This window comes from Sitophilus oryzae, unplaced genomic scaffold, assembly GCF_002938485.1.
Source record: "Sitophilus oryzae breed Bouriz unplaced genomic scaffold, Soryzae_2.0 scaffold_172_pilon_pilon, whole genome shotgun sequence".
Lineage (NCBI taxonomy): Eukaryota > Metazoa > Arthropoda > Insecta > Coleoptera > Curculionidae > Sitophilus > Sitophilus oryzae.
Window position 1 is genome coordinate 1,523,359 of NW_022146424.1, and position 27,467 is coordinate 1,550,825.

Below are 27,467 nucleotides of genomic sequence, written 5' to 3' on the forward strand. Positions count from 1 at the left end.
GAGATCGGATATCTCGTGAGTAAGAGTTAATTTAGACACTTCCTAAGTCGGTAGGCCATTGACCATGATATGGCCGAGGACCGCGGTTCGGATTCCGCGTAAACAAGTAGGTCCCGTCCAGTTTAGCCATTGCAGCAGAAAGGAGACGTTAACTTGAACCTCATAATGACGTAAACATCAGTTAACGACTGTGGTTAACGACCTATTGTATTTCATTTGATAAATATGAAACGTTTTAAGTTTTTTCTTATAATATGGATTCTCTAAATAAGGAAAAAACGAAGCAGTCCAACAGCAAAAAGGAAAAGAAAGCTATCGTCAATGATTGTGGCAAAAAGATGGTCCAGCAAAATGGGCACAAGCCAGAAAATATTGAAGACAAAAAACAAGCCCATTTTTCAATGGCAAAACAAGACTGGTATAAACGTAATTTATCTCATATACGACAGTTTTTTAGAATAAACATTGAAATTAATGTTGTGTCCTTAATTTTGTTCATTGGAGCTGTTATATCTAGAATGTATAAGCTAGAACAACCAAGAAACATTGTGTAGGTAGTTTGTTCTTTTAAATCAAGATAGTGTACTAAGAAATGTTTATTTTTAGATTTGATGAACTGCATTATGGAAAATATGTCTCTCTTTACATGAAGAATACATTTTTCTTTGATTCACATCCCCCTTTAGGAAAACAGATTCTAGCTTTAGCTGCTTACATTTCTGGATTCGATGGTCAGTTCAAATTTGACAAAATCGGAAGCCCTTATAATGAATCTGTTCCGTTAGTAGCTCTACGCTTTATGCCAGCTTTATTTGGAAGTCTGTTGGTACCGACTGTGTATCACTTAATGTTAGAAATAGGCCTTACAGAATGGACATCAGTTCTAGCAGCATTACTGATTTTATTTGACAATGCAATTTTAACACAAAGCAGGTTCATTCTTATGGAATCAATGCTCTTATTCTTTTCGTTCTTTGGAATTTTATGCATCTTGAAATTTAGAAAGTACTACTCCAAACCTTATAGCATTCCTTCGTTTTTTTGGCTAGTTTGTGCCAGTGTATCTCTTACTTGCTCCCTCTCAATAAAATATGTAGGAATTTATTCAAGCATATTAGGTGTAGCGATAATTTTAAGAGATTTTTGGAAGCTTCTTTCAAACAAAGATATATCAGATCTGTCTCTATTTATTAGATTTGCTGTTCAAGCTTTAACTGGGTTGATTGTCTCAGCAATAGTATATCTTTCTATATTTTATATTCACCTGAGTGTACTCTATAAGGCAGGACCTCATGATAGTATTATGACCAGTGCATTTCAAGCATCCCTAGAAGGTGGTTTGGCCAGTATTACAAAAGGACAACCGCTTTTGGTTGCTCATGGATCCCAAATAACTTTAAGGTAACTAATCTATCAGTTAATACAATTATTAATCTTAATATAAATTACTTTGTTTAGGCATACTCATGGCCGTACATGTTGGCTTCATTCTCACAATGCAGTATATCCAATAAAATATCCTGATAAAAGAGGTTCAAGCCATCAACAACAAGTTACCTGTTATTCATTTAAAGATGTTAATAACTGGTGGATTGTGAAAAAGCCAAATAAAAATGATTTGGTTGTTGAACAACCAGTTGATGCTATTAAGCATGGAGATGTAATTCAACTTGTCCATGGTGATTATTTTTTATTAAATAATTAAATTTCTTTATTAATATTTAATTTATTTTAGGTATTACAAGTAGAGCTTTAAATTCACACGATGTAGCATCTGCTATATCGCCTCAATGCCAAGAAGTTAGCTGCTATATTGATTATAATATTTCAATGCCTGCTCAGAATTTGTGGAGAGTAGAAATTTTAAATAGGTTAGTGCTAAATGTTTTGATTTATTTCTTTTTCTAACTAATATATTAATTTTGTAGAGATCAAATAGGTGATAAATGGCACACAATTCAATCTTTGATAAGACTTATCCATGTGGATACAAATACAGCTTTAAAGTTTACTGGAAGACAGCTACCTGACTGGGGTTTTCATCAGCATGAAGTTGCGGCAGATAGAGTTTTGAACCAGGATGATACAGTTTGGAACGTTGAGGAGCACAGATATACCAAATGTAAGAAATAATTTGAAAATACCTTAATAAAAGTGTAATTTTTGTACTTTTTATGTAGCTGAAGACCAGAAAGAAAGAGAAAGGGATCTAGTTACAGCAGAAATGATTCCTACGGCGGCAACATCGCTCAGTTTTTGGGAAAAGTTTTTTGAGTTGCATTACAAAATGATGTTTGCCAGTACGGAAAGTGTTCAGAATCACATGTACAGTTCTAATCCGTTGGAATGGCCTTTGATGTCTAGAGGAATTGCCTACTGGGTCTCATCTTCAAGTAATGTAAGTCTTTTTCACAAATTTTATTTATTATACCGGGTGTTTGTTAAGTATAAGTGCAAATATTTTCACTGGCAGTTTATTTGGTCTCCATTGACATACCACGTTGCTTATGGGATGAAAAATTTTATGAAATCTGATGAGAATATGCGATGAAAGTTATTTCGCATTTTACAATTTTTTTTTTATATTTAGAGACCTTTTTTGGAGCTGCAAGTTTATCTGATATTTTTATAAAATTTCCTTGATCCTGTACTAAGGGCATGCAACGTTGCCATTTTGTGTAAAATGAAAATATTGATGCTTTGTGAAAATCTAATGAAGATATAGTTAAAATTATAGTAAAAATCATTTTATGGTATAATAGGTTTACTGGTGTTCATTGTTGCCAGCTCTCGGGAATTTTCTCTAGATTTAGGGAAAATCAGTGTTGTGAAGGGAAGAAAAATGATGTGGAGGAAAATTTGAAGAGATAAATGAATTTTAGACAACGTATTTTTACACAAAATTTATGATAATTGCATTTAAAATTTTACCAAACTTAGCTTTTCTTATAGTAACAACCAGAGACCAGATTTTAAGACATTTTTTAGTGACAATTTCAGATGTTTTTTTTTTATTTAGTTGAGATATAAACAAAAAGATACAAATAAGCATTAATTACTCTGGGATTGTTAGGGAATTGTAGGGAATTTTAAAGCAATGATCTATGAATTTGCCAAATTTCATCTGACAACACTGACACAGCCAGTAAGGAAGGCTTGTGACCTTTTGGATAGGGCTTGAAATTTTACAACTTATTTTTTAAGTTAAATATCAAACTATTGTGTTAATGTGGCAACATAGGTGGTTGGTAAAGAAAAAAGAAAAATAAACCTGCGGCTCTCAAAATTCACAGAATTTTTTTTATAAAATTAACCGATGAAATAACTTTGCTGTTTTGGGTATATAATAGATATTGATACTGTCCTAAAGGAAATACATCATTTTCACGACAATATTTTAAAACTCTTCTTTAATATATCGGGTTTAGAGTGATAAATAGTCTTTGCCTATCCAGAGCAACAAAAAAGTTGTTTTCTGTGTAAATTCCTTAAATTTTTGGTTGTAACAATATAGATTCCAATCGATACCAAATATTTTATAATTTTTAGGCCCAAATTCATCTTTTGGGTAATATTGTGATATGGTACCTGGCAACGTTTGGTCTCTTAATATACTCAACCCTTCTTGTGTTCTATTTGCTCAGAAGAAGACGCGAAATCGACGATTTGGGTGAAGATAACTGGAACAAATTCCAGTTGATAGGTGAAGTATTTTTCTTGGGTTACTTATTCCACTACTTGCCCTATTTTTTCGTGGAAAGAACTCTATTTCTTCACCACTATCTGCCAGCGTTTATGTTTAAAACTCTCCTATTCGCAGCCACATTAGAACATTTATATGTCGTTTTAAATCAGATTGTTAGAATTAAACTATTGTATAATTTATTAATTGTTAGTACGTTTATTATGTTGTTTGGTGTTATATACGTGTTTAAAAAATTCTCTATTTTGAGTTATGGCAATGCCCACTTAAATACAAGTGATATTCTAGGGTTAAGGTGGAAAGATACTTGGGATTTTATTGTTCATAAGAATTAAATTTTTTTTCTAAAAAAATCTTATTTTTTTAAGTTTAAGAAACATTTTATTTAGTGTTCATAAGATCTAATATTTTTTTTATGAGAATCTCATATTTGTTAGACTCTAAAAAGACATTTTATATTATACTTAAAATATTAACGGCAATATAAGAATCTTATACTTCTATAAGTTTCTGATGTTTTAAACTCTCAAACTGACATATTTTTATAATTAAATTATTTATTAGATAAATATAACTTTATTTTTACACATATTCTAAAAAGGACATTTTTATTATAGAGGGTGTTTATGAAAGAGTGCGTTCTTTTTAAAAAACAAGGAGATTTTTCGCACTGAATTCATTATACCCAGTATTTAAAATACTATAAGGTAAAGATTTTTTTGATCACAAGTTTATTTTTTTTTTCTTTAATAATATTATACCTTTTGTTTTTTTTTCCAGACTGACTTTTAAAAAGCTCTTAAAATGACATTTTTAATTTCTGAATATTTATATAAAGATAAATTTGAAATATATACACTTTTATATTGTACTGTTTTTTAGATAAAAATTTATATATTTTTTTTATATATATATTTATACAGAATATAATATATTGCTTATTTTGAAATATTGATTTTAGTTTGTTATGTCCCAAGGCCTTAAATCAGGATTATAAAAAAAAATAATTTCCCTTTAATTAATTTTATTTGAAATACTTTAAAAAATACAAATTAAAAATTAATTTTAAGCAGTATCCATCTCTTCTGTCTCGATTCTTCTTACTGTTACTTCTTCCACATCTACAACTTTCGTAGTCAATACCGCAGTTGTACCTGTTAATAAAAAATAAACATTAAAAACTGCTATATTCTGAGGATATTTATATAATTTATAAATACCTTTTTGATATTTATAAGAATTTTGCTTTTGACCCTTTTTGTTGGCTTCATCGTACGTTCTTTTATAATCAACATTGCCTCCCTTACGGATGATGCAGATATCAACGTTCGAACCTGATCCCAGATCATTGAAAATACCAGCAGCTATAGCATCCCTGACCTAAAATTAAAAGAAAGTAATTTAAAACTATACATATAGCAAAAAATAAAAGTTATAATATATAATATATTACCAGTTGCACACCTTCTGCTTCTTCCATGTCTGGTTTCCAACGAGATTCAAACACAGCCATAGCAGCCAGTGAACCTGAACCCATGGTGGTATAATGCAACTGATCAGAAGAACCATGAGGAAAAATGCAATATAAATGAGAACCTAAAAGAAAACTTTAGAATTTTCCAATATAATTATTCAGTATTATTACCAGTGGTATCAACTCCACCCAAAACCAAAGCAGCCCCGACATAGCCTTGATAACGAAACAGATACTGCTTTAGCAGTTGATTTGCAGTGGCCACTCTGACAACTCTTCCTGTATATAGACGGTGTAGTTCAAGTTGGGAGGATATCATTTGTGTGGTCATTTCTGTATCAGCAGCTGTACCCGCTCCACAACAACTAAATAAAAGTAGAAATGTAATGACCTCTTTGTAAAGAGTGTAGGTATTTTTACTTACTACATATTAGGAGCGATGTAGTGAATCTTTTCACAATTTTTATCAGCCACGGTGGTATCTTCAGTGGCTCTTGTATCAGCGCCAAGAATAACGCCATCCTTGTAAATTATTCCTACAATAGTTGTACCGGTTTTTGTAGCTTTAGGAAGTACTAGTCCCTTGTTTTCTAGCATAACATTTCTAAAAGTTAGGTTACATGACAAAATCTTTTATAAACTCTAGTATTTATTTAAAGCTGAAAATTAAAAATAATACGAACCTCCTACAATTATCGAATGAAAACCCTGGAGCGGGTATTTCGGGGCACAAAACAGACATGTTTCCAAGTTTGTTTCTTTCTTACAAGTCACGCACGAAATTAGGAACAAACTGATTTTTAAAATTTTTGACAGTTCTCTACTTTTTTTATTTTAGTGGCTACTTCTGTTTGGGTCTGGTACAACAATAGCAACAGTAGTAAACTGTTGCTATTTTTTTTGGAACTAATAAATAGTAAAGAAGAAAGCGCTGCTTAAGCCTGGTAAACAAAAAAGAAGAAAGGGTTTTGACATATGTCAATTGTCATTTCTATTGACAGAAAAAATCTGTCAAAAGTGTCAACTTATATTTACTTTTATCTTAGATTTTTATGGTGTCAAGATGTTATTATATTTATAATTAAAAAAATTGTTAAATTACTTTAATGTTTACAGTACTTAAGGATTTACTTTTATCTACTTATTTCATTAGTAATTATTTGTTTTCATAATAAAGTTCTTTCTGTTCTACTACCTGTCGTTTGTAAATAGTTAGGTGTCTTATATTGAAATTATTTTAAATATCCTTCAATATGAGTGAGAATGGCGATGATTTAGAACAAACACTAGTACTAGCAGCGGCAGCAGCTGATTCATTACAGTATGAAGACGCAGCGGAAGAATCTCATAATGAGGAACTGCCTAATAAACCTGATGAAAGTGAATTTTATTCAGAGGATAAAGAGGAACCATTACAAAAGAAAAAAGTAAACGAAGAGGCCAATAATTCACCAAATTATTATAATCACGTGAATAATTCTCATAGCGTTAAAAAGCGTAACCATGAAGAAACAGACAACGAGCCTCAAACCTCAGACTATTCCCATAGTCATGTAGTAGCCACTCATTATAATCTCTTAGAAGAAAAAGGTTTACAGGAAAGGTACAAGTCGCGAATCATTTATTTGCGCAATTTTCACAACTGGATTAAAAGTATGTTAATCAATCAGTACATAACTAAAATTAAGGAACATAAAAAACAACATAATCCCCCCATTCGTGTTCACGACATGTGCTGTGGTAAAGGAGGTGATCTTTCCAAATGGAAGAAAGGCAACATTACTTATCTAATTTGCAGTGATATAGCTGAAGTATCTCTAGAGCATTGCAGAGCTCGATATGATACCATGAAACACCATGCAAGGCGTGAAAGAGGTGTGCTTGGGTTTGTATAATGTTTCTCTTGTAAATATGCAATTGCTACCATCCTTAGGAGGGGGACACAATATGTTTTCACTGGAAGTTATAGCCGGTGACTGTACCAAAGTTAGACTAAGAGAAAAATACTCAGATCCATCGATGAAGCTGGATTTGGTAAGCTGTCAATTTGCCTTTCATTATAGTTTCGAAAGTCTACCTCAGGCCGAGAACATGTTAAGGAATGCTTCAGAATGCTTACAACCTGGAGGATATTTTATAGGTAAGGATATTTTTATTAAAATTTATAGTTATAGGTAGTATTTTTTTGAACAAAAATTATGTCAGAGATCTGTTTTAGGTACTATCCCAGACTCAAATGAAATTGTAGCAAGAGCAAGGAAATCAAAATCAAATACCTTTGGAAACAAAGTTCTTGAAGTCGAGCTAGACTTTGATCCTAACGATCCTCCCCTGTTTGGAGCCAAGTACAATTTTAAATTGGATGGTGTGGTTAACTGTCCAGAATTTTTGGTACATTTCCCTACTTTTGTCAAGTTAGCAAAGAAATTTGGTCTAAAATTAGTGAGGAAAGAGAAATTCTTGGAGTTCTTTGACAAGATGAAACATGAAGGTACATATAAGTGATTTAAAAAGTTATAGTTTTTGTATTAAAATAGTTTTTTTAGGGCGTCAACTTTTAAGTAACATGAGAGCACTGGAAATGTATCCTCCTAATGAAAATGCTACATTACTGGGCGATGAAGAAGATTACATTCACGCAAAGGAATTTATTGAAAGGCAGGATCAAAATGGAGGCCCTGTAAAAATTGGAACTTTATCGAAAAGTGAATGGGAAACATCTTGTAAGAACCTCCAATAATGTTTGTCTTGTCACAATAATTTATTTATTCTGTATTTTTTAGCTCTATATTTAACATTTGCCTTTGAAAAAGTGAAAAATACATGGAACGCTGATGGAACTCCTTGTTTTGATATTTGACACATCCATAAATGGTTCACTTATTAGCAGAAACATATTTTCTTATTAAAGTGCATATGTGTTCAAGTTTTATATAAAGTAATTATATGATATTTATGTAAATAGATTGAAATATACAATTAAACTCATTAACTTATTTATTTATATTAATTAATATTCAGGAAAAGAGCAATATTTTATTAAACGAAATGTTTTTTTGGCATAAAGTTTGTGACAATCTAGAAACACAGGTGCTAAAGTAAAATAAGCTCAGAAATAAGTTCCTTGATCTTGAGGTCAATGTCCCCAAACTAAGTTTTTTTAATAGTGTTTTGTATAATGATTCACAACGTTGAAAATTGAATACGGTACCTGTGAGAGTACATTGTATAAAATTCCTCATCTATGGTACAAAAGCAGTTGAATAATAGTTGGTGGTTGAATACTTGTTGAATTCTTCAAATCGGGTTATTGACCCATATCTCTATAAACGCAATTTTATTGTTTTAACGCTATTTTCATTAAAAAGTATAACATATTTTATACTCTTTTTTATAATTCATCTTGTTTTAAACAATATTGTTTGAATAATGTTTAAATTAATTTTGAACATTGTTAGTTATTTTTCATAATAAAAGATATCTGTAGTATTTAGAATTTTAAAAAGCAGTAATAAATCAAATTTATTTTAATGTTTACATTGGTCATGATTAAAGTAAAATTGGTAAATTTTTAGTATTTATTAGTATTATTCTTTGATATTAAAATCATTTACTTTTACACAATTAAGTAACATTTTTTTCCAATAAAATTAGATAATAGCCTTTACCTTTTACCTCTAACTAATAGATGGCGCCACCATGATCAAATTGTAGTTTCCCGTCTGTCCAATGTTGCTTCTGCATGTGTGATTCGTCCGAATCCGAATTTCTGTCTGTCTGTAGTTAATTGGAGTATGGTTTGTGGCAACTTTGGTGGCAACAATCTGCTAGATTATGGACGTGGAAAACTCTACTGAAAATGGAACATCCCATTCGGTAAGTGTATAGATCGCTTTGTTTCTTCTAATGGCAACGTTTTTCTCTATAAGATTTTCTTCTAAGTGCTAAGATAACGCCGGTTTACTGGTGAGAATCGGTATTGTCGGCGAAATTTTTCTAAGTCCCAAAATGGCGTCAAACGACTAAGTCCCGTCCATCACTTAATACAAAGCACGCGCTGCATATTTTTCATAATTTCTCGAATATTCTCAAGAATACCTGTTTCGAAAAAATAATGAAAATTGTTTAAACATTGTTTTTTATTTTAAACAATTTTTTCTTTGTTTATTTTCTAAGTTTCCTTAATTAATCTATATAATAATGGAAATGCTGCTGTTTTTTAAATTTCAGTTAAATGTTTAGATTTGTTTTATTTCTCTATAGATAAACAAGCCTGTTGTTAACCTTTTTAGTTAGAAAATGTATGTTTTTCTAACCTGTTTTGTTATAATCTTAATTTCATAAGCATTGTGTTAAGGAGATGTTAATTTTATAGCCTAAAGAAGCCGCTGTAAACGGATACTCCGATAAACATAAATCAGATAAAGACAAACATAGAGAAAAAGATCGCGACAAACATAGGGATAAGGATCGCGACAAAGACAAGCATCGTAGTAAAGATCATAAATCTTCAAGTAAGGATAAGGAAAAGGATAGAGAAAAGGACAAATATTCCAGTTCAAAGGACAAACATTCCAGTTCAAAAGATAAACATAGTTCACATAAGTCCTCGAGTAAAGATAAAGATAGGGAAAGAGAGAAAGAGAAGGATAAACATAGGGAAAAAGAAAAAGATAAGGACAAGCAGAGGGATGATAAAGATAAAAAATCAAGCTCCAGCTCAAAAGATAAAGATCACAAAAGCTCCAAGGATAAAGAGCATAAATCGAGTTCTTCATCGAAAGATAAAGACAAGGAAAGGAGAGATAAAGATAAGGAGAGAGAACGTGAAAAGGACAGAAGTAAGGATAGATCGAAAGATAAAGACAAGGATAGAAAGCATAGTTCGAGCAGTAGTTCAAAAGATAAGCATAGGGATAAAGACAGACATCATTCAAGCTCTAAAGATAAAGATAGGAAAGATAGAGATAAAGAAAAAGATAGAAAGGAGAAGAAAGAGAAAGAAAAAAGTTCAGGTAAGAGTTAAGTCTTGACAAAAACTTTCAGTGTCATTAATTGTCAAAGTGTCTACAAATGTAGTCTCCAAAATTATTGTATTCAATTTCATTCTGTTTTTTTTTATTGTCCTTTGTGTTAAACTTTTTGTGTATGTTTTTAAATCAAAATGAAGATCTGTCCTCATTGTAATTTACATTGTTGGTTGGTTAGCAGTATGCACTTGAATCAATGTCTAAATCTCGTAATTTTTTCTTGTTTAATATTTTCAGAGGATATTGAAGTGAAAGTTAAAGAATATGTAGAGCCTGTTAAGCAAGAAGAAGCTAGTACTGATGATGACGATGATAAATTGGTGATAAAAGATGAGCCCTACAGTCAGGTTAGTCTTTATTCTTTAGTTTTATGAAAAAAATATTTATTTTGTGTTATGTGATAGGATGAAGCTGAAAAGGAGACTGAGAACCACAATAACTTATCACAAGCATCAAGTTGTGATTATAATATGTCACAGTTTGACAAAAACGAATCGTGTTTTGAAAATTCCGATGAAGAAAAGGTAAAAAAAGAAGAAGAGTCCCAGGATGAAGATTTCAAGCCTCCAAAAGAAGAACCCGAAGACAGCGATGAAGATGTGCCACTGGTGAGTTGAAATACATTTAAATATTCAGTTTTTCTTTGAAAATAATTCTTTTGTATTTTATGCAGACATCTAGGAGACTGGTATGTTAATTTAAATGACTATTTTTTTCTAAAAAGTGTGTCTTTCTTGGATTCTTTTAATTAGGGGTCGAATTTTTGCAGGCGTCCCGGCTCGGTCACAATAAAAGGAAGTTAGAGTCCGATCCCGAAGAGGATGACGACGACGACGTGCCTCTGATGGCCAGGAAGAAGGTCAAGCAGGAAAAGAAGGAGGAAAAAAAGAAAAAGAAGAAGAAACGTGAAGATTCGGATATTGAAGATGATTTCGAAGAGAAAAAAAAGAAAAAGGTATGTGAATTTAAACTTGGAAAAGTTTGAAATGTATAAATTGTTTTTTAATTAAGGTCAAGAAAGAAAAGAAGGTGAAAGTTGAGGTGAAACAAGAAGAAAGTCCTAAAAAAGGCGGTAGGAAGAAGAAAGAAGAGGAACAGCAAGAAGTATGGAAATGGTAAGTTTTTATCCATTTTAATAAATTATTCTGTGTTTTAACAGCTAGTACTACATTTTATGGACAAATTAATTTAAATAAACAGATACTATAGTATAGCATTGACCTAGTCATATGTAGGGGAATTATTTCAATCATTTCATTTTCTATCAATGAACTAATTTTTACCGGAAAACTTAATTGTTTTGGAACGCCATTAATATTTGGGAACGCGCCACAATTTATTACAACCACAGAGCAACAACGATTCTTCTTCAAGTGTCAAATTTGTCAGCAACACGTCACCGAACGTCAATCGTCAATATCAATATGGCGTATTTTATTTTGTGTCCGATGAAGGAGGAAGTAATTTTTTAAATAAAAAATGTTCAGAATGTATTTAACGCGACATAAATTACACACTGCCTTAAAAACATGTGATTACATTTGTTCCTGTAGTTGTTTTGTGATAGCGTTACGTAATATTTCGTACAAAGTATGCGTGAAGACACCTGAATTAAAATGTGATAATAGTTTAGAAAGTACTGTAAAGAAAAGTTGGAAAATAAAACACCTGAACAATAATAGCAATCTAAATAACGACTTACCTGATGTTTTTTATAATTTAAAAGAATTTCGAACGATTTCCGGGCTAGATAAATCAAAATCTAAAACGAAAAGAAAAAAGCAAATTCCGATTAGGTATTGTAAGTTTTATTTTAGATATTTTGATTTAGTATTTTACGTTTTGTACTAGCAATAAGTTTTATTTAAGGTGGGAAGAGGAGAAGAAAGATGACGGAGTGAAGTGGAACTTTTTGGAACATAAAGGTCCAGTTTTTGCGCCTCCATACGAACCATTGCCAAGTAACATTAAGTTTTTCTATAACAGTAAAGAAATGAAACTCAGCGAGGACGCCGAAGAAATCGCTGGTTTCTATGCCAAAATGTTGGATCACGATTACACCACTAAAGAAGCATTTAATAAGAACTTTTTCCATGACTGGAGGCGTGGTATGACAGAAAATATTCTTAATTTTACGGTATTTATTGATTTTTTGAAATTATATTTACAGCCATGACAGATAAAGAGCGCAGTATTATCACAGACTTACAAAAATGCAATTTTAAACAGATGCATGCTTATTTCATGGAGTTAGCCGAGAAGAACAGGAATAAAACAAAAGAGGAAAAATTAGCTCTGAAAGAAAAGAACGAAGCCATGCTGAAGGAATATGGATTTTGTACAATCGATGGGCACAAAGAGAAAATTGGCAACTTTAAAATTGAACCTCCTGGTTTATTCAGAGGTGAGTTAAAAGCTGAATATTAATTGAACTTGTTTAATTTGTAATTATTGATTAGGCAGAGGGGAACATCCAAAAATGGGTAAATTAAAGAAAAGAGTCGAAGCCGAGGATATTATTATAAACTGTAGCAAGGATTCTGATATCCCTGTGGCGCCCAAGGGGCACAAATGGAGAGAAGTTAGGCACGATAACAAAGTTACCTGGTTGGCTTCATGGACTGAGAATGTACAAAACCAAGTGAAATACATTATGTTGAATCCCAGCTCTAAATTAAAAGGTAAAATGATAATTCATATTTTAATTTTTACGAATTTTAATGGTATGTGTTATAGGTGAAAAGGATTGGCAAAAATACGAGACAGCAAGAAAGCTACACCAAAGAGTTGACAAAATCCGACAAAACTACCAAGCCGATTGGAAATCTAAAGAAATGAAAGTGAGACAACGAGCAGTAGCACTGTACTTCATTGACAAGTTGGCGTTGAGAGCTGGTAACGAAAAAGATGAAGATCAAGCGGATACCGTGGGTTGTTGTTCGTTGCGTGTTGAGCATATCGAACTGCATGAAGAAAAAGATGGCAAAGACTATGTAGTCGTCTTTGATTTTCTCGGTAAAGATTCCATTAGGTACTATAACGAAGTACCTGTAGAAAAAAGAGTTTTTAAGAACTTACAACTCTTCATGGAAAACAAAAAAGACGGAGACGACTTATTTGACAGGTATGTAAATCTATTCTTTTTTTTTTAAAAAAAGCAGGTTTTTTTCATAGAAAATGATTTTACGCAGGTTGAATACGTCAGTGATGAACAAGCATTTGAACGATTTGATGGAAGGCCTGACGGCCAAGGTGTTCCGTACTTACAATGCCTCCTGGACATTGCAACAACAATTGGACATGCTAACCAATGAAGATGATACTGTAGCAGAGAAATTGTTGGCTTATAACAGAGCTAATAGGGCTGTGGCAATCCTGTGTAACCATCAAAGGTTAGTATCTTAAACTATTTTTTTTTCAGTTTTAAAAGTATATTTTTATACAAATGTCTCATGATTTTTTTAGTAGAGAAAATAAATTTCTGGAGTATTTTTTTATAAGTAGAGTTTTTTGTAACGGCTATTAAGCTAAATGTGCCAACTTGTCATTTTTTACAGCAGAGTTGCCACATGAATCCCTAGCGGGAAATTTAAATTCCAGTTAGTCAGCCTGGCGCCGAATACGTCCATGGTTGGCAACAATGAATTTAAAAATCGCGCCCTCGATTATGTAACTAAAAGAGATTTACTTGGTATCGCTTATAAAATCAGTTATACAGTTACAAACAGTAGTTTTTGACAATTTCAAATGTCAAAAAAATGACACCTGTTTATTTGTCTCACAGGGCTGTACCAAAGGGTCACCAGAAGTCCATGGAAAAATTGAAAGAGAAGATTGAAGCCAAGAGAGATCAGATTAGGGAAGCCGAGAGACAGGTGAAAGATGCGCAGAAGGATGCCAAACGTGGCAGTGTCAAAGAAAAAGTTGTGTATGACAAGAAGAAAAAGATGTTGGAGAGGATGAAGGAACAATTGAACAAACTAGAAATTCAGGTAAATATATTCGATTGCTCTTGAAAGATGGTTATAGTATTTTTTATGGTTCCGTATCCAAAGGGTAAAAACGGGAACCCTATTACTAAAGGCGGGTTCTCACTTGTCAGTTTCGCTGACGCAGTCTGACTGATTCATTATCAATGAAAAATAAAAAACAACGATTGTATTCACACGTTTCATGTTTTGCTACATTCAGTATTCAGTTGGTCCAAACATTCTAATGTGGTGATTTCGCATAGAGATGAAAATGGTTAAAACAAAATTGAAACCAGGTGTTCGTGAAGTTTGTTTACAATTAGCAAATGAATTACAGAATATTCTGGTGAATCAGAAAAAAAAAACGTCGTAGGTGGTCAGGTCCTGGATATTGCGAAGAAATAAACGGGGTGCTAGTGAAACTATATTAAAAGAATTAATTAACTTAACTTGTAAACTGTACAAATCACGAAAATGTAGTTCTCACGCTTCAGTTTCTATTCATTATTCGATAATGATCAGTCAAAATGAAAAAAAGTAGAACTGGTTTTCACTTTAACTGAAAGTACGAATGTACTGATCATTTAACATGAAAATGTGTTCTGACGTTCATTGTTTGTTCAGTATCACTGAATCAGTTAGACTGCGTCAGCGAAACTGACAAGTGAGAACCCGCCTTAAGACTTCGCTATCCGTCCGTCCGTCCGTCTGTCACAAAAGGTCGATCTTATGAACCGTTATAGCTAGACAGTTGAAATTTTTACAGATAATGTATCTATGTTGCCGCTATAAGAACAAATACTAAAAAGAGAATTAAATGTTTACAAATAAAAAAATACTTTCACTAAACATTATCTTTTAAGTAAGAATTTTACATAGAATCTTTCAAGTCCTCGGTGGCCGCGTGGTTAAAGCGTTAGGACTTTACGCTGCTATGACGTTGTAGCCGTAGTAAGGCAGGTTCGAATCCTAGTCAAGGCGATTTAAATTACTTATACGCGCATTCAAAATTTCAGCTAAATTGGAAAAACGTTTACAATAATATAGTGTCTAATGTTGTATACCGTGCTGACAACTGCTACTTTTGGGTCGGCATTTACATGTGTGGAAGTAAATCGCATAGGGATCTTATTAAGTCGGAGTGAGAGAACTGCGACCGACCGACGCGCCGCGCGACGGTGTGCTGTTGCGGCGTTGCCGATACGCCTTTCCCTATCAAGTAAAGTAAAATCACGATCGCGAACCGCTTATTTTTAAAAGACTTTTTTTTCAAGAGATAACTAGATAAAATCATTAGACATGTTTCTGAGCATCTGAAATGGAATTATAAGGATATCGTTAAGGTGTCATTTTTTTTATAACGAGAAAACGTCAGTAATCGCGATAATTTAAAAACTCAACTTTATAACACATAACAGGCCATAACTCAAGAACCACTTTAGATATTGAAACTTTTTTTTTATTTTCAAGATTGGATATTTTACAATATGTTTACATAAAAAAAATTCGATAAGGTTGTTTTTTCCATTCAAAAATTGTAAACAATCCATCCATTTACTTTTAGAGCATAGCAATTTTCAGCAATCCTGTAATTTTTTTATTGTTAAAGATTTTCACATACTGTCTACAAAGAAAATACACCAGAAATATTAACAAAGTTCTTGAAAAAACTACAATCTATTATTTCTAATAGATTTCAAGTTATCGATTTTTGAATTCATAGTTCTAATAGCGCGACCACTATCGAACACCCACTCAATTCCACTTATTTTTACCAAAAATTCAAGTGTTTGTAGCTTGCACTAGGGAAAATTACAACGACTCGTTAATAAATAAACAAATCAAGTATCACGAGACGTAATTAAATCGTGAAGCTGAACGCATGACGTACATCTTTCATCCCCTTCCACGTGCTTCCACGTCTCTTAGCGATGTGCACAGTTTCTCGGTTTATTTCATACGTTTGGCAACGTGTTTACTGTCCTCTCTTTGTTCAGTACATTATAAACGCATTGTACTCTTACATACGGAAATCTCAACCCAAGACTAACCTTTGCCAGCCCTTAGTAGATAATGAATGGTACGGAACCCTTCGTGCGTGATCAATTTTTTTTATTTTATTTGTTTATAGGAAACTGATCGTGATGAGAACAAAACCATCGCTCTGGGCACCTCCAAACTGAACTATCTGGACCCCAGGATATCGGTGGCGTGGTGCAAGAAGTACGAGGTCCCCATCGAGAAGATTTACAACAAGACTCAGCGTGACAAGTTCAGGTGGGCTATCGACATGGCGGGACCCGACTATAGATTCAATGAGATTGATCAATAAGAAATCAAACCTTTGATCAATTTTAACATAGGAGGAAAACAGATTTTTCCACAATTACTACTTCTTTCAAGTAAAGGCCGACGAGAAAATGACTTGAAACAGCGCCGAAAATTTCCAAAGATAGATATTTTTTATAGTATTGAAAAATTGTGATTTAGATGCTGAATTTTTTGGTCGGGAGATCTCATTTTTTATCGAATTTATTTTAAAGGGTTGAGCTTTTTCGAGTCATTTTTCGGAGTCTCACGGACATTTTGTATGCAATCTCCCATCTGTGTCTAACGTCGTCGTGTCACAAAAACGGTAATTTTTTTTATTAAAACCATTGCAATTCGTGAAGGGGTCAATTTATCAAATTAGAACCAATTTCATACAATTTATTTATTTTACATTGAATGTTTGTTTATATACATATAGAGAGCGATTTATTTCCATTATATTGGAAAAATTTAAACATTTTATTTTTAAAATAATCCGTTTTATAACTTGTCCCCTTCTGTACCCCCCTCCATTCTTAGGAACCAATTTAGTATGTTTAAGAGTTAAATTATTGGAGCTAGTGTGATTTTGGAATTTTACAGAGCTGACATATGTCTATTGTAAGTGTTTTTTGAATGGGTCAAATCATTGTACAAACCTAAATAAAATGATACCAAACGATGAAATTTTGTGTTCGTTCAGACGTATTTCTGTTTATTTTCTGGATTCCGATTCTTTATATGTGTTGAATATTTTTATGTGTCGCGCTGTGTAGATATTTACGGGGTGTGTCATAAAGTTCGCAACAAATAGGAATTTTTCGAAAGTATTTAAAGTAACTATAGTTTGTCCAACGAGTCTGGGAAGATTTTGACAGATGACATGAATTTACCTGTTTATTAAAATGACAGACACAACTGTAACTGGTAGAGATCTCGTTGGACAGTCTATATAAACTTTTTGAACGAACTGATAGCTAGTTTTTTTCAATTAAAGTGAAGTTTTTCCTTGTATAAGCCATTGCAACAATTTTGGTATTTTAAAAATTGACATTTCTGATTTTTCACTGTTATCTACGTGACAGTAAACAAAAATATTGTATTAGGAATTATTCTTCTTGTGTTTACTTGGTTCTATGTAATTTAAACCAAGAAAATATGATTCTATTGTAAATTGTCCGAAAAATAATAAAATCGTTAAGTACTTGTATTTCTTTAAAACTTGACATTCAGTCATGAATTAATTCACTAATTCAGTAACTCAATATTTGCTTGACATTCTGAACAACTATTTTGGATTTTTTCCAATATTTTGTCCCCTAACCCCACTTTTTGCATATCTGAGTCCCATGACATATGTCAAAACGATTTCTTTGCTATTGAGCATGTATGAAATAATTCAATTAAACTTTTTTTTTAATAAATCAATACTAAAAAACGCCTCCGTATGTTGCAAACTGTTTGGCACACCCTGTATATATTGAATATATTTTTCATTCGCTCATTTCAAATGCCGATATATAGGTGTCTTTCAGTTTTACATCATATTTTGTGAAGTTAACTTTTTTTTACTGTAAAGTAAAATAAGTGTAGCAGTCTGTATATTACAGATTTATCAATAAAATCAATTCTGTATAGTAAGTTAATGAGTTTCATTGTACTCCGTAACAAAGTTATTAAAGGTTTATCAATTAGAATTAATAAATAAACAACAGAGTAAATATATTTTATAAAATAAAAAATATAAATTATGTATGTGTATTAAGAAAAAAAATCTACATCTTTATATTCTGGGGGCATAAATGTGAACTCTTCACCATTTTGTAATTGACCATAACCTGTAAGAACAAAACTTATTTTATTATAAAGTTTTATCAGAAAAAAATCAAGTCTCCTAAAATATACCTGATTGTAGGAGCCTTAACTTAGTAGTAAATTAAGAAAATACCTAAATTTTTCATCAACTTTGTTGGCGCATTCCTGATATGCATAGGGACAACAGGTTGTGGTCCTTTGTGTTGCTGAATCAGTGCTTTAGCTCGTGCCAACGCAGAATCAGCTTCACGAGATTTGGGTGCTCTAAATTGTGAAGAAGGTTGCATAATTTTAGATTAATATTAACCAGAAACGTTATATTTTGATTTCTGTACACACCTTGCCAAATATATGGCACATTGTGCCAAAAGTACGTCTGCTTCTGGCATGCCTATGAGCTGACAGCCTTCCATAGTAGCGATTGCTAAAGGTAAAGCACTGGGATCGGCATTACCTAAAATTATAAATTAGTATATATTTAAATATTATTTTTTATTATTGAACATCTGACATGTAAAATTAGGGACGTCAATTTTTTTTGTGCTAAACAAAGGAAGTGACGCCAGTGACAATTTTAGCAATTTTTAATTGTTTGTTGTGTGTAGTGAACTTTGTATAAACTTTATTACAATGGTGATTTACAAACAGTTTTCTACACTCTACCTTTTTAGCTTTTTTTTTTTATTAAATCTGTTAATCGTTTTTTTGATATTATACACGATATGTGCTACATATTGGACATAATAGTAGGACATACTAATTTTGTACCTTTTGTGAATGTTTTAATAATTTTTCTCTAAATAACTGGCGAAACTTTTATCAAAAATATAAATAAATAAAGATTATTCATTACTAAATAACTAATAATTTGTAACAGTAAGTAATAAATTAAATTTGGTAAACTCCTAATAAGTAATAGCAAAAAGGCAAAAAAACCTTCATAATAAATCCAGAGAATATTGTTAATACAGCCAATGATATAAAAAAGGGTTTACCACAGAACACAGTTTGAGCTCTAGAAGCTGTCATAATGTCGAAACGAAAAAAAGTTAGACGAGAAGAACTATACATTAATTATTAAATTAAAAGAGTACAAAATATTACCGATATCTTCACTTGCTGCTCTAACCATTCTTCTTGCAATATACCTTGGATCTTCCCCACTCAGAATCATCCTGGTAGTCCAATATAATGCTGCATTTTCATCGGAACCCCTTATGCTTTTGTGCATAGCTGATATAATGTTGTAATGCTCCTCGCCAGTTTTATCATACAAAAGGTGTGCTCTCTAGAATTTTAATTTTGGTAAGAAAAGTTAAAATAAAGTTTAATATTACTTTTAGTTTATCTTCTACATCCTTCACAGTTACAATTTTATCAGGATGCTCATTAAAATAATTTATTACTAACTGAAGGTTGCTTAGAGCATCTCTGGCATCTCCATCACTGATATCAGCTAACCATTTCAGAGCCTTATATTCAATGGTTAGTCTAAAATATTAATACATAAAATAAGAAAGTTTTTGAATTTATTAATTTTATTTACCCTGCATCTTTATATTCAAAATTTCCTGCAGGATTATCGGTATCGATTAAATCCACATCAAAAAATTCCGCAGCTTTTTCAAGGATACAACACAAATCATCAGAATTTAACTTTTCTAGTACAATAACTTTGCACCTACTCATTAAAGCATTGTTTATTGAAAATGAAGGGTTTTCTGTTGTAGCTCCTATTAGAATAATGTCACCTTTCTCTACGCTTAGCAAAAATACATCCTGTTGTTTCTTGTTGAACCGATGTATTTCATCCATAAACAATACAGTCCTTTTTCCAAATTTCAAGTCGTTTTTGGCTATAGTGACGGCATTTTGAACGTCTTTTATACCGCTAGTCGTAGCGGATAGAGAAATAAATTTCCATTTAGTTGGTGCAGATTTACACATTTCTTGTATGACGTGGGACAGTGAGGTTTTCCCACAACCCGGAGGGCCCCATAGAATCATATTTGGAATATCACCTTTGTCTAATAAGCATCTTAATACTGTACCTTTGCCTAATATATGATCTTGACCAAAGAAATCATCGAGTGTTTTAGGTCTAACTTGCATTGCTAAAGGCACTTTAAAAGATTTATCATATTTCTTTTTTAATGTGTCTTGGACTTTGCTTGAACTACTACTATTACTACTATGTTCTGGTTCTTTGTTATCCAACTTTTCACTTGTATTTCTACTTAAATTAAATAATAATGGAGTTTTTACAGTAGAATTGTTTCCTACACTAGTTTGTCTGGAAGAACTTTGTACATCTCCAGGACTACGTTGTTTAAACGTAAATTTAGGTTTGGAAGCTTGAATAATAGGCGAAGGAGAACGTTTTCTTTTGGTTTGATCATCAGAACAATTTAAAAATATACATTTGTTAACGTGTTTTTCAATTTCATCCTGTATAAATAAATTATCGCATATAGGACAATTCACTTGATTTGGTTCTTGTTTGGTTGGTTCTGCACTCATTGTTGCTAAAATAATACAAATTGTTAACAAAAATTACACCGCATTTGAAAATACAAATTACCGGGCTGTTACAAAATAATAATGAAGTTAGGCAGTATTAAAACCAAGGCACCCAATTTTTTTAAATGTGTGTTGACCTTGATGCTCCCAGAGGGTTACGGTCAGTGAAATAAAGGGAAGAAGAAAGTTGGCCATCTGTTGGCCATATAGTCCTGGCAGCTTAGGCCGTAGAACCAATCAAGAAAGAAGAAGAAAGTTTTGTGTATTCTAAGTTGCCTACCGATAATATATAATTGACATGGAACAGCACCAAATTTAAATTTTAATTACAAATCACTAGAATAAATAGAGCTACTGTTTAATTATGCTAGTTCTTGGAGCAGAGGGTTTGATTTATATGTTTTATTGGGGACAATTAATGAAAACTTTAAATAATTAATGGCAACAAGTGGCGAAATATTTTTAGTTCTGGTAATACAGTCGCGTCGTCTATTGATCGAAAAATTGGCGCACGCTCGAAAATGAAAATTCGCTTCGAACCAAAACTCGAAAAACGAAAATAAGGGTAAACAAAATCAGAGTGGATTTTTAATTTCCGAAAATCCGTAAAAGAAAACGAAAAAATAAATATTAAGAACATACAAAGTGTTGTGAATTTAAAGTATTAAGAAAAAAGTACAGGAATAATGGGTTCCCCAGTTTTAAAAAGTCTTTCGGTACTATTAGGACTGTTTTTCATATTCGTAGGGATAATTAAAATATCTAGTGTGATTTCGAAGGATCTCCATAAAGATTTGGTAAGTTTTTTTATAGAGTTACACAATAGTATCTTTCATATTTTAGGTATTTGGCGTATTGCCTGCCCAGGATAACGGGAATATTTTTGTGGCGGAATTTATGGGATGCGTTTGCTTATTTTGATAGAGAATCTGCTTTTTTTCCTACATTTTTGGTTAATTTTCTGAATTATTTTGTCCATACAATAATTTTTAATACTTCATTTTATAATAAAAAGTATAAAAAGAAAATAATCATAAAAATTACAGAATTACCAATAAGAAAATATTCAGGTTTAAAATAAGACTAAACGCGCTATTAAAAATAATTTAGAGTTACTATAAATAAATTGTAAAAACAAACATGGTTTGTAAGAATATCTGGATTATTCATTTAATTGAATTACCATTCAATATTTATGTTTAAGCTATTTTAAAGTAGGTAAATAGTAAAATGTGGGCGGATCTATATTTTTTGGGGGGTGGGTTGCATTAAGGTTGCCAGAAATTAGAGTTTTTAATACAGAGTTGTCAAAAAATATATAGGCTTGGTGCATTCTCCGCCGGTGCTGCCACCATCGGAGAATATCGTAAACAACTAGTACTTACAAATACACGGGTTTAAATAGCGAGAATACAAAAATGTATTATTTAATTATTCTAAAAGTGTTAGGAAGCATAATTTGTGAAAATTCTAAAAATAAAATAAAAAAGTAAATATTTTGATATCTTTAGAAGGTCTAACTTGTATTATAATTTATTATTCCAGTTAAAAAAAACTTTTTAGATGAGTTCAACTATGGTAGTGAGCATAGTTTTAATCACCGGTTTTGCTAGTGGGGCATAATTGGGGCTATTTCGGCTATAACGGAATTTTTTAAAGATACATAATTATAATACTCAAAATCAATCAAGTATGAAATATGTTTTAAAAATGGGATTTGTGCGGTTAAGCCAAGACACGCAAAACTGACAGGTAAAACGTTATGCGTAGAGGGGGCTTTAAGCTTAAATAATAAGTTTATTTATTCTACCTGTAGGTATATCGTCGATGTTAAGTACTATTTGGTAAATTTGCCTTCTCTCTATTCAACGAAGTGTTTATTCAAGTCCGACCAAACTTAGGTAACTAATATTTGCCCTGTGTGTGTTTCAGAGGAAAGAATACGTAAAATATGCCAAAGTATTTCCTCTAGCCGAGGCGCTTAACTTCAAGATCCCGTCGAAGTGGTACCGAAGAACCGTCGGAGTGCTAGAAATAATATTTGGCGCCGCATTAGCCTTTTATCCCAATCGTAAGTTAAACAGACCTTAGGCAATGATTACTTTTGTTATGGGACATAGATAGAGTAATAACGATATCTTAAAGGACATACACAATTTATTTATAAATTCAACAATTATTCATAGATAATTGAACTTTTGAATTAATAAATATCATTTATGAATTAATAAATATCATTTATGAATTCATAAATATCATTTATGAATAAATAAATATCATTTACGAATTGATAAATATTATTTATGAATTAATAAATACCATTTATGAATTAATAAATATAATTTATGAATTAATAAATATCATTTATGAATTAATAAATATCATTTATGAATTAATAAAATTCATGAATAAATATCATTTACGAATTAATAAATATTATTTATGAATTAATAAATATCATTTATGAATTAATAAATATCATTTACGAATAAATAAATATTATTTATGAATAAATAAATATCATTTACGAATTAATAAATATTATTTATGAATTAATAAATATCATTTACGAATTAATTAATAAATATCATATAATTGTTACTAATAAATAAATAAATATTTAATCTATTTAAGAATTAATATCTTTTATTTATGAATTTATACAATTTTTTTAATTAATAGTTTTCATTCATGAATTAATAAAATGCGCCTCACCAAATAATTTTCGAGCTACTTTTACGCCAAGATATAACTCTACAAAACTATACATATTTGCGGTAAATTTTCTATTTTTTATTATTTAATACAGGGTGGAGATGAATAAGTGGTAAAATTAGCGGATATGGCTGTTTTCTAGATTTAGTAATAACGATATTTTAAACTATATGTCATTTTATTCGTAAATAAAACGATTCATATATAAATTATTGGAATTAATTAATCAAATTTATGAGTTCATAAATTTTATTTATGAATTTACAACCTTTATTTATGAATTAAAAACTTCTATTTATGAATTAATATATCTCTTTTATGAATTAATAAAATAAGCTTCCAAATACCATTTTAAAGATTTTTTTCCAAGATATATTAATAAAACTAGACAAAATTAAATATTTTCTACAATTATAATATTTCAATTTTTTTTACAAACATAATATACAGGGTGTAAATAAGTACGAAAAATTTCGGATGATATTGTGTTTTTTTTTTAAATAAGAGGTGTTTTTTTATGTAAAATATATACTACAAACTTGGTCTTATAGGATGAATTAAAATTATATTATTATGTTTTTCAAAAACGGTTCATGTTTAACAACTCAAATTTGGTGTGTTGCTGCCAATATACTTTTTGGAGTATCTAGGCTGAGTTTAATAAATTTCTACAAATTATTACAGATTTCATTTGAATCAGCGTCAGTGAGCAATGCCCGGTGTAAAATTAGTTTTTATATTACCGAAAACCTCTCTGACCGCAACCTATATTTTAAACTGTCAATGTTAAGTAAAGATAAAAATAGACGGATTTAGAATATCTGGTCTATTTAGAAAATTATATGTTTAGTCCGTTACTCCAACAAAAATAATATGCTATATTTGTCTAATTTGACTAAAATAACCAATATATTTTTATTGAGTTTTTATTTCCTTGTTTTTATATGTATATTATGTATTTTTTTAAAATAAATCGAAGCAGATTTAAATGCTCTTTCAAACTATATTAGGGTTTTCTATACATATCTAGCTCAGATTTTGAATAAAAAACGATTTTTCAATAAAATGGCAATCAAGATGGCTGGAGTGGCCATGGCAATTTTTTAGTGACACTTAGTAGCTATTTTCAAAATCGACATTAGACTTTATTTAAATTTATAACAGGTTATTTTTATTTAATTTACCTACAATAAGGTTAATAAGGTTAATAAGTAAATATTAATTTTATCAAGAAATGTAAAAATGAAACCCCTGTATGGAAGCAATAAAATTTTTTAGTAAAGTTTATTTCCCTAGCTTCAAAGCCAGCACAAGAATTAATTCTGAAAAGTAATGTACAGGGTGTTAACATTTTTTTTATTATAGCATGCATATTTAAATATCTTTAAATATCTCAAAAACCAAACCATTTAAACATATAAAACTCTTGTAATGAATACCTTATTTTATGCCGAAGAATCCAAAAATGAAATAAAATACCGGGTGTTCCATAAGAACAAATATAACTTTGGTATGGATCTTAGTTCTGACACGCCCTGTATATTTAAAAATAATTTTAAATTATGCACATTGCCTCTCTACATATACCCATAAAAACTTTTGTTTCTTCATCTCTCCGTTTTCCTATAATCAAGCGAGGCGAATGAGGTGCGTCACTCTGTACAAAATTCATTACGAGTTGTTGTTTATTTATTTTTTCCAGATAAAATAAAAAATGGCGCTAACGTTGGTCTCCTAGTCCTTACCTTCATGGCAGTATACTCCCATTACATGGTGGCGGATCACTTTGAAAGGACCGCACCGGCCTTGGTGTTCCTGTTCCTCCTTTGTGGTCGGCTGGTAGTGTTCTTCCAGGTCCAATCCAAGGAACAGCTAGCTTCGGAACAGCCTGTCTCCAATGGGTTCAAACAAGAGTAGAGACAAATCACTGTTAGTTTGATTATCCGCCCTACAATGTCTTTTAAGGTTGATAAGTATTTTCTGTTTAGTCCTATAAGCATTTTCTATTTATATGTGTGACACAAAAGGTGAAAATTATACAAATATCCCCAAAATTATTTGATTAAATTTATTAATAGAAAATGCTTGAAGAATGAATGATCGAATCTTAAAACATGTTTAGGTACACGAAGTGAATAAAATTATAGATCATAATAATTGTAAAAAAATATTCTGATTAGTGACGAAAGTGAAATTACATTTGTAAATTTAGTTTATAATGTGTTATATTGTCATCTATTTGTACGTTTTTATTATACAATTAAAACTTCAAGAACGACGAATAGATTTAAGAAGAAATTATAAGCTTAAGCTGTGTTTAGACTACTTACGTTCAAAAATGACTTGTTCAAAAATTTGTGTCTCCAAAGTTTAGGGTGAACTGTTTTTTTAATGCCTTTATTGCCAAAAAATGTTACAATTTGTAGACAAAGGTAAAGTGAACAAACAAAGTAAACAAACAAACAAACAAAAGAGAACACAAAACATTATACTAATAACATTGTCAGTCTTATTGTTTAAAATAAACATTTATAAATGTTTACAATGTCAAAGAATAAAAAAATAAAAATAAGATTCAAAAATATTTAGTAAATTTATACTAATATCAATGACCTCTAGATAAATTTACCTCGATGTCATTGGTAAATGTATAGTAATAGCAAACATTAGACCAGTGTTTACAAGATCAAATTCAATCAAAATATAAGTCATTTACGGCGTATAAAGCCTTGTCTAGTAAATAAGATTTCAATGCTTTGAGAAATGAAGAAAATTATGTTATGGATTTGATCTGAAATGGCAGGTGATTGTGCATTTTTTTCGAGTTGTATAATATTGAACTTTTAACTAACTCCGAGCGTGGGGTAGGTAGATAAAGATCTTGCTCCGCGTTCCTGAGTGGATAAGTGTGAGATGGCCTTTCTTGAGAAGCTGATACATGCTTACGTATTAGTCAAACGGATTCAAATATAAATAAGGAAGGAAGAGTTAATATTTTTAATCTTTTAAAAAAGTCCTGGCAATGGGTTCTGCTGTTTAGTCCGAGTGAATATCGAACAGCTCTCTTCTGGAGCTTGAAAATGCGGTCAAATTGAGTCGCACAACACGTACCCCAGAATGGAAGGGCATATCTGAGGTGCGACTCAAAAAGTGCATAATAAACAGTTCTAGCCACTGACAAGTTATAAGCTCCTTGGAAACAGATCTTAATGCAAAACAGGCAGAGCTTAATTTTTTCGACAAAGCGTCGATATTCATGTCCCATTTCAGTCCAATTTGTTAACGTGGGCCACTTCTGAAAAACACCCGGTATAGACATCAAAAATCTTTCTAAGTAAACCTATAACGAGCTTGAGCTTAGGTAGTCTAAACGAGGCTTTATATTTGACCAAAAAAACGTGTTAAGATATGTAAATCTACTGTAATAATAATAATGATTTTTTTAGATTGTAATTCTTGTGTCGCCTACTTAAAATGAGCTTTCATATCGTGTACTCATTGGTCAGTAGAATCTTGTGATATTTAAGAGGTAGATCTCGATGTTATACAAAGAGTTCTAGATTTAATTGGTGTAAATAGTTATTCGAATTTGATTGTTTTAGTACTAGAATTGATAAAAAAAATGATTTTATCTATAATAGTCGACAGAATACAGACACAATTTGAAATAGACAAACAAACTAGTAAGAAATATCATTTTTATTCAAGCAAACTTGTTTTAGATAAAATCTTTTTTTTTTCATACAAATGACTACTTCTGTGAAAAGCATTTTTTTTAAATTAATTAAAAAAAAAGTTTGTTTTATTTTAAAAAATAGCGAATATTAGTACCTACTTATAGGAATAATATCTTAATGATCTTATTTAAAAAAGGTATATCAAAATATAAAGCTCTATGCTTCAAATAAACTAAAATAAAATAGAAATTA

General features: G+C 31.1%; 6 protein-coding genes across 7 annotated transcripts; 4 read left to right on the forward strand and 2 right to left on the reverse strand.

Annotated features, from left to right (window-relative positions):
• The first annotated feature begins 175 nt into the window (after nucleotides 1–175).
• On the forward strand, nucleotides 176–4,477 carry LOC115881602 (protein O-mannosyltransferase 1). The gene is made up of 7 exons (XM_030899149.1): nucleotides 176–550; nucleotides 607–1,401; nucleotides 1,459–1,679; nucleotides 1,736–1,871; nucleotides 1,929–2,122; nucleotides 2,181–2,398; nucleotides 3,550–4,477. The coding sequence occupies exons 1-7, from the start codon at nucleotides 255–257 to the stop codon at nucleotides 4,036–4,038; spliced, it is 2,349 nt and encodes a 782-aa protein (XP_030755009.1). The 5' UTR covers nucleotides 176–254; the 3' UTR covers nucleotides 4,039–4,477.
• A 233-nt stretch (nucleotides 4,478–4,710) lies between these two features.
• Nucleotides 4,711–5,975, reverse strand: LOC115881685 (proteasome subunit beta type-7). The gene is made up of 6 exons (XM_030899276.1): nucleotides 5,861–5,975; nucleotides 5,602–5,781; nucleotides 5,349–5,542; nucleotides 5,157–5,299; nucleotides 4,924–5,083; nucleotides 4,711–4,857 (listed from the first exon to the last, which is right to left on the reverse strand). Exons 1-6 carry the CDS (start codon nucleotides 5,917–5,919, stop codon nucleotides 4,769–4,771), a joined length of 825 nt encoding a protein of 274 aa, XP_030755136.1. The 5' UTR covers nucleotides 5,920–5,975; the 3' UTR covers nucleotides 4,711–4,768.
• A 221-nt stretch (nucleotides 5,976–6,196) lies between these two features.
• Nucleotides 6,197–8,165, forward strand: LOC115881659 (mRNA cap guanine-N7 methyltransferase). The gene is made up of 5 exons (XM_030899232.1): nucleotides 6,197–7,052; nucleotides 7,111–7,317; nucleotides 7,396–7,668; nucleotides 7,724–7,900; nucleotides 7,961–8,165. Exons 1-5 carry the CDS (start codon nucleotides 6,431–6,433, stop codon nucleotides 8,035–8,037), a joined length of 1,356 nt encoding a protein of 451 aa, XP_030755092.1. The 5' UTR covers nucleotides 6,197–6,430; the 3' UTR covers nucleotides 8,038–8,165.
• A 735-nt stretch (nucleotides 8,166–8,900) lies between these two features.
• LOC115881715 (DNA topoisomerase I, mitochondrial) lies at nucleotides 8,901–17,175 on the forward strand. Its single transcript, XM_030899325.1, has 13 exons — nucleotides 8,901–9,053; nucleotides 9,553–10,192; nucleotides 10,445–10,554; nucleotides 10,612–10,815; nucleotides 10,977–11,162; nucleotides 11,219–11,322; nucleotides 12,077–12,315; nucleotides 12,378–12,611; nucleotides 12,667–12,888; nucleotides 12,944–13,331; nucleotides 13,399–13,599; nucleotides 13,992–14,199; nucleotides 16,310–17,175. The coding sequence occupies exons 1-13, from the start codon at nucleotides 9,012–9,014 to the stop codon at nucleotides 16,508–16,510; spliced, it is 2,979 nt and encodes a 992-aa protein (XP_030755185.1). The 5' UTR covers nucleotides 8,901–9,011; the 3' UTR covers nucleotides 16,511–17,175.
• LOC115881716 (ATPase WRNIP1-like) lies at nucleotides 16,579–20,904 on the reverse strand. Of its 2 annotated transcripts, XM_030899327.1 has the most exons (7): nucleotides 20,885–20,904; nucleotides 19,850–20,828; nucleotides 19,641–19,794; nucleotides 19,408–19,591; nucleotides 18,643–18,757; nucleotides 18,437–18,567; nucleotides 16,579–18,326 (listed from the first exon to the last, which is right to left on the reverse strand). In XM_030899327.1, the coding sequence occupies exons 2-7, from the start codon at nucleotides 20,821–20,823 to the stop codon at nucleotides 18,250–18,252; spliced, it is 1,635 nt and encodes a 544-aa protein (XP_030755187.1). In that variant the 5' UTR covers nucleotides 20,824–20,828; nucleotides 20,885–20,904; the 3' UTR covers nucleotides 16,579–18,249. The 2 variants fall into 2 exon arrangements, with proteins under 2 accessions (XP_030755187.1, XP_030755186.1); XM_030899326.1 differs by lacking the exon at nucleotides 20,885–20,904 and having other exon boundaries at nucleotides 19,850–20,874.
• A 364-nt stretch (nucleotides 20,905–21,268) lies between these two features.
• On the forward strand, nucleotides 21,269–26,039 carry LOC115881717 (transmembrane protein 35A). Its single transcript, XM_030899328.1, has 3 exons — nucleotides 21,269–21,620; nucleotides 22,756–22,894; nucleotides 25,241–26,039. The coding sequence occupies exons 1-3, from the start codon at nucleotides 21,510–21,512 to the stop codon at nucleotides 25,453–25,455; spliced, it is 465 nt and encodes a 154-aa protein (XP_030755188.1). The 5' UTR covers nucleotides 21,269–21,509; the 3' UTR covers nucleotides 25,456–26,039.
• Nucleotides 26,040–27,467: the final 1,428 nt, after the last annotated feature.